Source organism: Gekko japonicus, unplaced genomic scaffold (genome assembly GCF_001447785.1).
Source record: "Gekko japonicus isolate JY-2015 unplaced genomic scaffold, Gekko_japonicus_V1.1 scaffold266, whole genome shotgun sequence".
NCBI classification, from domain to species: domain Eukaryota; kingdom Metazoa; phylum Chordata; class Lepidosauria; order Squamata; family Gekkonidae; genus Gekko; species Gekko japonicus.
In genome coordinates, this window is record NW_015166428.1 from 530,728 (window position 1) to 541,162 (window position 10,435).

A 10,435-nucleotide genomic window follows, 5' to 3' on the forward strand; every position below is an offset into this window, starting at 1 on the left:
CTGTTCTTCATCTTCATGGGGGGGCGGAGATGGGGGCATCGTGGGGGGGCCACCAGGGGCGAGGGGGGCTTGTTCATCACGACTAGATAGCGGGAACATGAAAGGGCATGGGAGGGAGGGGGAAAAGACTGGGCAGCGGGAGGGCACGGGAGGGAGGGCTGCAGTGGCAGCAACAGTGGGGCCGACTGGCCGGCTCGGTGTGCCAGGGGGGAGCGGCGGGGAGGGTGAGGGAGCCGCAAGATCGGCAAGCCAGCCACCTGCTGGAGTCAACCGCCTCAGCGCGATGACAGTGGGTGGGTGACAAAGGTGCAAGGTGGCGCCCCACCTCCATTGTGCTGTAGGCGTTGTTGGGCAGCCCCGAAATCCTGCTCTTGCCTTCCCGCCCCTCCAGGACCTTGCCGGAGTTTCTTTGGGGGCGGAGACAGAAGCTGCTGGGCGCCTCATGGCCGCTGGGCTCTTTTTGTCCCTTCCGTCGCAGCGCACAATCGGGGGGGGGGGGGACGGTCAGACAGAGCCGCTGGGAGAGTCAGCCAGTGAGCAGGGCTGGTATGCGTCCATATCAGCAGGCCCAGTGGCACCCCCCGGAGGTGGCACCCTAATGCAGTTGCCTAACCTCGCCTCTGTGGACGAACCGGACCTGAAGCTGAGGTTGTTTTCTTTTGCTTATTCACTTTGCCTTCTCTTTTCCTCATTCACTTTGCTAATTCATATAAGCTGAGAGTATGGATGTGTCCTTGTTTTCTTTCATTTTTTAAAACATTTGTTTATTTTTGTATTTGTTTATTTTATATTTGTCAATATTTTCTGTTCCATGCTTTTCACTATCGTTTTTGTAGATGTGTGTATTTGCAATGTATGGTTTATATTCCACTTACATGGTATTTATATTGTATGTCACTGTAACATATGTATTATGTGTCAAGGATGTAAATATTTATGAGCAACATATGATGCAAGGAAACAAAAAACATAAAGAATCATGGGTTTGATTTCCTCAAGGGACAAGTGAAATCAAAATGGGGATGGGGGGGGGGATGTCGAAATTTGATTTCTAGTCTGCCTTTCTTGCTGAGACTTGAGACTCCAGAAACAGCAAGGCTGAGATATTTGAAATCAACCCTACTGAAATAAGCCGTGTAGAGTAGACATGGTACATACTCCTTATTTTTAATTTCTGATGAAGTCTCTCCTGTTCCGTGGCAGACATCGATGAGTGCGAGACACCTGGGATATGCATGAACGGCCGCTGTGTGAACACCGAGGGCTCCTTCAAATGCGAGTGTTTCCCTGGCCTTGCTGTGGGGCTGGATGGACGCGTGTGTGTAGGTAAGAGGGACTCACTGGGCTGACAGAAACAATTCAGATTTAACCCTTCAAGGTGTCTGACCTTGGAGCATTCTACACTTTATGACTCACAAGCTAGCAGAGAGACAGAGCGACAGAGAGGGGGTTTGGCTTTGGTTTGAACACCGAGGGCTCCTTCAAATGCGAGTGTTTCCCTGGCCTTGCTGTGGGGCTGGATGGACGCGTGTGTGTAGGTAAGAGGGACTCATTGGGCCGACAGAAACAATTCAGATTTAACCCTTCAAGGTGTCTGACCTTGGAGCATTCTACACTTTATGACTCACAAGCTAGCAGAGAGACAGAGCGACAGAGAGGGGGTTTGGCTTTGGTTTGAACACCGAGGGCTCCTTCAAATGCGAGTGTTTCCCTGGCCTTGCTGTGGGGCTGGATGGACGCGTGTGTGTAGGTAAGAGGGACTCACTGGGCTGACAGAAACAATTCAGATTTAACCCTTCAAGGTGTCTGACCTTGGAGCATTCTACACTTTATGACTCACAAGCTAGCAGAGAGACAGAGCGACAGAGAGGGGGTTTGGCTTTGGTTTGTCCGTATCAAAGGCAAAAAAATGAAGGCTGAGTGGCCAGAAAGAGCAGTGAGCACTCCTGTGCCTTCTGAAAGCCCAAGGAAACAAATGGCAGTGGTATAAAAAAATGGGGGGAGGGGCAAAAAAAGAAAAGAAAACGGTATGTGGGAAGAGCAGTGGTCTCCCCTGTGCCTTCTTATAAGTGTTTACAAAAGTAATAATACTTGAAAATTTGCTGACGTAAGGGATAAAAATTCCTCATTAATCAATTAAGTAAGTAGGTGGGGGAAAGAAAGCACAGGGCAGGGTTACCCCACAGCCATGGTCCAGTGAGAAGGAACTGGGAGGAACCAACAAAAGCTCAGGAAACATTACACACACACACACAAACACAACTCAAATCCAGTTGCTGGAAAAAGATCAGGGTAAAAGTGGTCCTAAAAGAACGGGGGGGGGGGGGAATATGAGGCAAAAACTATTGGCTCTATAGAGTGTGCAGAAGACAATGGGATGAACTGAAGCAATATGGGACCAAAACTGATGCAGTAATACTGTGTGGAAAGCCCCTCTGTTTTGCTGTGTTTGTGCAAAACACTTGCCTGAAATGTAATACTTGGAGTTGCTGTGGGGAGAGAGATTAGTTGGAAATCCCTCATTTACCCCAGATCTCCTCTCTCAGGATTAAGTCGCTCCATGAAAAGGCTGGTTTCCACTCACTGCTCTCAAGGTTCTGGGCCTCCTGGAGTGTGCTCACTCCTCCCTTCCCAGGCTGTTCTGGGTTTCTTTTTGTTTTTGTTGCTGTTTCATTTATAAAGGCATCCTTTTAAGCATACTAAGGGAGCCACAAATATTGTACAAATCCCTCTCTATTTTCTAGGTGACTCCCCCCCCCCCATGCTTTCATTCTTAGAACTAATCAACCCGTTTACCATTAGAAAGGGTAAGAATGGTGATGAAAATGGCAGCTGAAATCCTCAGCTCCTATTGCTAGTAGCCCTGAGTGAAGTCCAACCAGTGTTCTCCCATGGCCAGCCGTGGAGAACTTCCACTTCCATATATGGGGCACCCTGGGGCAGCGTCGCTGGATTCCACCTGACTATATTTCTTGGGACACCTTTTTTTAAAATCATTGTTCATTGTTTTAAAAGTTGTAAGAACTCACATTCAAAGGACTATGTAACCATGAATCAACAGTCCTCCCCAAACGCATATATTTAGAACAACTATGTTAGGCCCCTGCTCTTTTCAGAGGCTTTGATTCATTAGCAGATATCAGCCAAGTGAAACTGACTTCCCTTTGTGTTTTGAGCTTTTGACAGGCTTGCAAAGTGAGGAAGCAGAACTGTTTTATTAAGCAGAGTGTGAAGTGTTCAGACTGGTTATATCTCTAGTCAAAATGAAACAGCTAAAGCTAAGTGAAATTACTCCTGACAACGTTTTTGCTTGTTCTCCAGCCTGGATGATCCAGCACTTGTTAGAGTTAGCATCCCTGGATCTGGAGTAATACTTTTTATGATTTCCTGTACATAACTATCCCACAGGCATTTTTTATTTTTTATTCTAAAAAAAGACTGTTAATCTGGCTGTGATTATTGTTTTCCACAGTTCAGCTGATATAAGGGAAGAGAAGGACCATGTCAAAATGGTGTGCATGTCTCTGTATGAGACCATAGTAAATTATGAGAAGGATACCCTCTGAACCCTCCTATTGGGCTTCAAATCTCTACTCTAGAGTTTACTGTCTTATATGAACTGTTGTACATACAGCTGGTTGAATTTAGTGGGGATTATGTACTTCTTAATAAAAACACACCTTTCTGCCCCCACAAGGGCCACCAAGGTGACAAACAAGTTAAAACATTTTTGTTGTTCAGTCGCACAGTCGAGTCTGACTCTTTGCGACCCCGTGGGCCATGGACCCCATCACGCCAGGCCCTCCTGTCTTCCATCGTCCTCCGGAGTTGGCTTAATTTTATGTTCATTGCATCGATAACACTGTCTAGCCATCTCATCCTTTGCCGTCCCCTTCTTCTTTTACCTTCAAACTTTCCCAGCATCAGTCTCTTCTCCAGTGAGTGCTCACAAAATAAAACCAACCTTGCCCCACAAAAACACACACATCATTAAAGCAATTAAAACACATCATTGAAACATTTTAAAACAGAGCTAAAATACATACATACAAAGACAAAAATAGCAATTAAAACACTGGGTGGGAAGGGAGGATCATTGAGGGCAACAAAAAAGTCTTCACCAGCTGGTGGAAGACAGCAGCAGAAGGGGAAAGATGACTCTCCCTGGGGAGAGAGCTTCAGGGTTATGGTGCCATGACCAAGAGCTCTCTCCTGGGTGGCCATCAGCCTAATCTCGTGGGCAGGGGCACCCAAACCAGGGCCTCCGAAGATGGCCGTCATGGTCACGTGGGTTCATAAGGGAGTAGTAGATGCTGCTTCAAGTATATTGATCCTGAACCATGTAGGGCTTTGAAGGTCAGGACCGGGACCTTTAATTGTGCCTGGGAGAAAACTAGGAGCCAGTGTAGATGGGCTAAGAGTAGAGAGATATGATCCCTACCACCCACTCTTGTCAGCATCTTGGCTGCAGCATTCTGTACCAGCCAGTCAGTCAGTCAGTTAGTACCTTTATTGGCATAGGTTATGAGCATAAACAACAGAAAAAGCAGTATTTAACATACAGAAGAAAGAATAATCTGTCATAAGATTTAACTTTATGCTCCCTAATCCTCATAACAATGAGAAGATACCTTGCTACTGAATAGGTAATATAGGGACGCTGGTCCGACAAAAGAAGGAAAACAAGCCTCTCGTCAGAATAGCCATGGAAATTATGCCCAAAAAAAATCCCACACTTTAACACAGAAATCACAATAGAGCAAAATGTGAGCTGCCGAGTCTGGCTTTCTACTGTTAACATTACATTCGACAAGCCTTTATTGGCATACGTATATACATGCAATAGGAGATCAGATTAAATATAGATCAGAAAATACAAATCCATATAGGGTAAAATTGGAGCTACGGCACAGAAAAACAGCATCTACTGTTAACATAAACAGGGTCTTTCATGATAGGGGACATTTGCAAATCTCCCAGAGAGAACTGCTAACAGGACGACATTGGCCCTTTCTGTACTCTCCTTTTAGTCCATGTTCACGGTGGTGTCCTCCAATCAATTCTACACTAAAATTGATTCAGACTTCTTTTTAATCCAGGTTCCCCCCCCCCATTTTGCACTTCTTTTTATTCTGGGGTTTTCCCCATTATGTATTACATTACCTCCCTTCAGTGGTCAGCGCAGTTTCAGCCTGCTGTTGCCCTGGATTATTTGGACGCAGTTTTGCCGTGGAGTTAAATTGCCTTGACTCAAACACTGAGAAAATCCAAAGTGGCAGGCAAATGCAGAAAGGGCCATTGAATTGTGTGAGCATAAAAACTCAACATAATTGAAGGGATGTAAGGTATGAAAAGTAGGCTGCTGGAACCCCATAATCAGGTGTGATATCAAACTCCGAAGGGGACAACATAACATAAGAACATAAGAGACGCCAATGTTCGATCAGGCCAAAGGCCCATCCAGTCCAACACTCTGTCACACAGTGGCCAAAAATACCAGGTGCCATCAGGAGGACATTAGAAGCCCTCCCACTGTTGACCCCCCCCCCAAGCACCAAGAAGACAGAGCATCACTTGCCCCAGAGCCCCTAGCTATACCTTGTGGCTAATAGCCACTGATGGACCTCTGCTCCATATGCTTATCTAATTCCCTTTTGAAGCCGTCCATGCTTGTAGCACCCACCACTTCCTGTGGCAGTGAATTCCATGTGTTAATCACTCTTTGGGTGAAGAAGTACTTCCTTTTATCCGTTCTAACCCGACCGCTCTGCAGTTTCATGGAGTGCCCACGAGTTCTTGTATTGTGAGAAAGGGAGAAAAGTACCTCTTTCTTTACCTGCTCTTTCCCATGCATAATCTTATAAACCTCGATCATGTCACCCCTCAGTCGTCTTTTCTCCAAGCTAAAGAGCCCTAAGCGCTTTAACCTTTCCTCATAGGGAAAGTGTTCCAACCCTTTTATCATTCGAGTTGTCCTTTTCTGCACTTTTTCCAAAGCTATAATATCCTTTTTAAGGTGTGGTGACCAGAACTGCACACAGTATTCCAAATGAGGTCGCACCATTGATTTATATAGGGGCATTATGATATTGGCTGATCTGTTTTCAATACCCTTCCTAATAATCCCCAGCATAGCATTGGCCTTCTTTATTGCAGTCACACACTGTCTCGACATTTTCAGTGAGTTATCCACTACAACTCCAAGATCTCTCTCTTGATCAGTCTCTGCCAGTTCAGACCCCATCAACGTGTATTTATAGTTAGGATTTTTGGCTCCAATGTGCATCACCTTGCACTTGGCCACATTGAACCCCATTTGCCATGTTGACGCCCACTCGCCCAAAATTGACAGATCCCTTTGGAGTGCCTCACAATCCTCACTGGTTTTCACCACCCTGAACAACTTTGTATCATCCGCAAATTTAGCCACTTCACTGCTTACTCCCATCTCCAAATCATTAATGAACAAGTTAAAAAGCAGTGGACCAAGTACTGATCCCTGCGGTACCCCACTGCTTACCACCCTCCACTGAGAAAATTGCCCACCTACACTCACTCTCTGTTTTCTATGAACTAGCCAGTTTTTGATCCATAAAAGAACTTGTCCTTCTATCCCATGATTTTTGAGCTTACTTAGGAGCCTTTGATGAGGAACTTTATCAAAAGCTTTCTGGAAGTCAAGGTAAATAATATCTATTGGATCCCCCTTGTCCACATGTTTGTTCACCCCCTCAAAGAACACTAACAGGTTAGTGAGACAAGATCTTCCCTTACAGAAACCGTGCTGAGTCTGCCTCAATAGGTTTTGTTCATCTATGTGCCTACTAATTCTTTCCTTAATAATGGTTTCCACCAATTTACCCGGTATCCTTTCAGTTTCCTCCCCACATGTCCCCTCATATCAGAGAAGTTACACCTTTTAAAGTTAAAAGCGGTTGTCAGTCTTTTTGGCCAATTCCCTATTTATACAAATGTTGAACTCAACAACATTATGATCACTGTTCCCGAGTGGTGCAATCACTTTTACATCTCTCACGAGGTCTTGAGTGTTACTTAGGACCAAATTAAAAATCACCTCTTCCCTGGTAGGTTCCGTGACCATCTGCTCCATAGCAAAGTCATTTAGAGTGTCTAGAAACTCAATCTCTTTTTCTCGACTAGAACACATATTGACCCAATCAATGTGTGGGTAGTTAAAATCACCTATTATCATGTTCTGCTTGCTAAGGAACAGAGTTTGTTTTTCAATGTTCAGAAGTCTCTGTTTCAAGGGTCTAAAAACTTAGGATTCTTCTAACAAAAGAAGAGAATTCAAGGGGATGCCTATAGACTGTATTTTCTGCAAAATTAAGTGTGGCCAATTAGATGGAAAAGAATCACACAGCATAAAATGGACAGAACTCATAGATTCTACCCTATAGTGAAGGTGTAACCAAAATTTCAAGGTTAAGAGCCAAGCTCTAGTCTCTAGGAGGCACTGCCCTGTCTCCAAGCGCATGACCACATAGCATACACAGTTTGGGACCCCAAAAATGCGGCGCAGGAACATTGCCTGGATTTGCTCAATGTATTGGCTGCAGCATTCTGTACCAGTTGAAGTTTCCAATCACTTTTCAAGAGCAGGCCTACACATAGAGCACATGGCAGTAATTTAATCTAAATGTAACCAGGGCTTGTACCACCGTAGCCAGATCTTTTCTGTTTTGATAAACACCTGTTTTACTCAGGGGAATGCTCCTAAACAAAATAAAGGGTTAGCAAGTTGTAGTAAGGATTTTAAAAAACCTATTGAATACCGGATCCGTTTCAAGGTGCTGGTGCTTACCTTTAAAACCCTATGCGGCCAGGGACCATCATACCTCTGGGACTGCCTCTCTCCATATGAGCCCTGTAGAGCTCTGAGGTCTACAAATCAACACCTTCTGGTAGTCCCTGGCCCCTGGGCCATCAGACTTGCCGTGACTAGGGTCGGGGGCCTTTTTGGCCCTGGCCCCCACCTGGTTGAATGAGCTCATGTATGGGATTTATTACAATTCCGCAGGGCCTGTAAGACGGAGCTCTTCCACTGGGCTTTTAGTTGAGGCCTGGATTCGAATAGCTATCTGGGAACCCACACTCTTGTCCCATTTTAATTGCTGAAGCATCTAATTAGATTTTACACAGTATTTTATGATTATGTGCTGTTCTAAACTTGTTTTAAAATTGTTTTAATTGTATATTGTATTGATATTGTTGGAACCTGCCCTGAGCCTGCTTGCAGGGAGGGCGGGATACAAGTGCAATAAAATTAATAAAATAATTAGAATGAGCAAAGAAGCAGGGGTGGTTTAGCATTACCTGAACCTTGGATCAGGGAGGGGAGGGTTCAGCCGTTTCTATAGAGCTACTGTCCATATCTTTTCAGGACCACTTGCCTCCCTTTTCAGGCAACCTTGCTCTGCAGAGGGGCAGCTGTGTTAGTCTGTTGCAGGAAGAATGGGACTCTAGTAGCACCTTAAAGCACTAACAAGGCTTTGTTGCCTGCCAAAGGGTGTCACAGAGTACTGGAGCTCACAGATGCAATGTAGTTTTATTGTTTTCGATAAACTCCTATATAAATGTCTGCCTACTTCATTGCATCTGATGAAGTGTGCTTTTAGGCCTCAAAAGCTTGTGCAGGAAATAAAACCTTGCTAGCCTTTAAGATTCCGTTGGATTCTTCTTTATTATGTAGCAGCATTTGTAATCTAGTGTGGGGAGGGACTGTGGCTCAGTGATAGAGAATCTACTTGGCATGCAGAGGGATTTAAGTTGAATTCCTGGCCTCTCCTGGTAAAAGAATAGGGTGGTAGATGATGCAGAAGGCTTCTGCCTGACACCCTGGAGATCCACTGCCAGTCTGAGTAGACAGTACCAGAGGTCTGAAGAAGGCAGCTTTATGTGTTCATGTGTGACAGTTGCCTTTCATCATTTAAAAATATATATTTATTTATTTATTTTTCATACTTATAGCCCACCCTTCCCACAAATGGGCTCAGGATGGGTACAGTCATTTTAACAGTACAATAAAGTTAACAATTTCAGAACACACTGATATACATTAAAATACATTAAAATGGTTGTGAGGAATTCCTTGGCTCTTTGATGACAAATGAGCGATAGCCAGCTGTAGATAATGGGTGACAACAACCTCAGGGAGGCCATACACGGGCGCCCGCTGCCTCAGCCAAAGGTCTGGCGGAAGAGCTCCGTCTTGCAGGCCCTGCGGAATTGAGGGAGATCCCGCAGGGCCCTGATCTCAATGGGGAGCATGTTCCACCAGGCAGGGGCCAGGGCAGAAAAAGCCCTGGCCCTGGTCGAGGCAAGATGGACATCTTTTGGTACAGGGACTACCAGAAGGTGTTGATCCATAGAGCGTAAAGCCCTTCAAGTCATGTATATGGGAAGAGGTGGTCCCAGGCCGTATAAGGCATTATCATGAGGCATTATCGTTCTTGTTGCTGTCTGTTGGGAATCTGATGGGTAATTTCTTTCTCGTGTAGATACACATATGCGAAGCACATGTTACGGTGAATACAGGAGAGGTCAGTGTGTTAAACCGTTATCTGGAGCAGTTACTAAATCAGAATGCTGCTGTGCCAGCACTGACTATGCATTTGGAGAACCCTGCCAGCCGTGTCCTCCGCAGTCCTCAGGTACAGCATGATTTATCCCATAAGAAATTACATCATCTGTTCATAACTGTTAGAGCTACTACAGTAGGCCTCTTGCAGTCTGAATGATGTTTTCTCTCTCTCTCTCTCTCTCTTTTTTATATAAAACCCTGTTTTTAAATAATTTAAAATTGAATGCATGTAAGCACTGCAGTCTTGTATGTTTGAGTTACCAAAGGCCCCTGCCACACGGCAGGGGATAAGTCGCTCAAAAGCCGCGCCAAAGTTGAGACGCCGCGGTGGGATCCCACGATCCCCTGGGCCGCGGCGCCTTTTCTCCCTGGCACAATCAGATGCCGAGGAGAAAACACAGTTCAGACAGGGAGCCTGCCTAACTGCGCATGTCGGAGCATGCGCAGTTCGGCTAGGAGCCGGGGATGAGCCGGCGCAAAGACGCGCCGGCGATCCAACGGCCCGGCTTGCGGCGCTTCAAGCAGAAGAACCACCCAGGTAGGTGGTTCTTTGTAGTGCGGGTTTTCGGGCGGAAAGGACAGATTGGGGACGGGCAGGCAACACTTCCCAGATGTTGCCGTGGGATCGCGCCCGTTTGCTCCGCCCCCAATCCGTCCCGCTCCCGGCCCAAAACCCCTAGTGTGAACAGGACCTTAGTTTGAATAACAGAAAACTGTGCTATAATGGATTTCTTCAGTTAATTTTTTTGGGAGGCGACTTCCACAGTGCGAATTCCCATGGAGGAATTCACCTGCAGATTTTTTTGGGGGGGGGGGGGACTTGATCTAGAC

The 10,435-nt window shown here is 45.7% G+C and overlaps 1 protein-coding gene across 1 annotated transcript in view; it reads left to right on the forward strand.

Annotated features, from left to right (window-relative positions):
• FBN1 (fibrillin 1) overlaps positions 1 to 10,435 on the forward strand; it is a 250,030-nt gene that overhangs the window by 129,920 nt on the left and 109,675 nt on the right. Inside the window, exons 17-18 of the mRNA XM_015411782.1 lie at positions 1,204 to 1,326; positions 9,522 to 9,674. Coding sequence (XP_015267268.1) covers positions 1,204 to 1,326; positions 9,522 to 9,674 — 276 coding nt within the window. The remainder of the gene's footprint in view (positions 1 to 1,203; positions 1,327 to 9,521; positions 9,675 to 10,435) is intronic.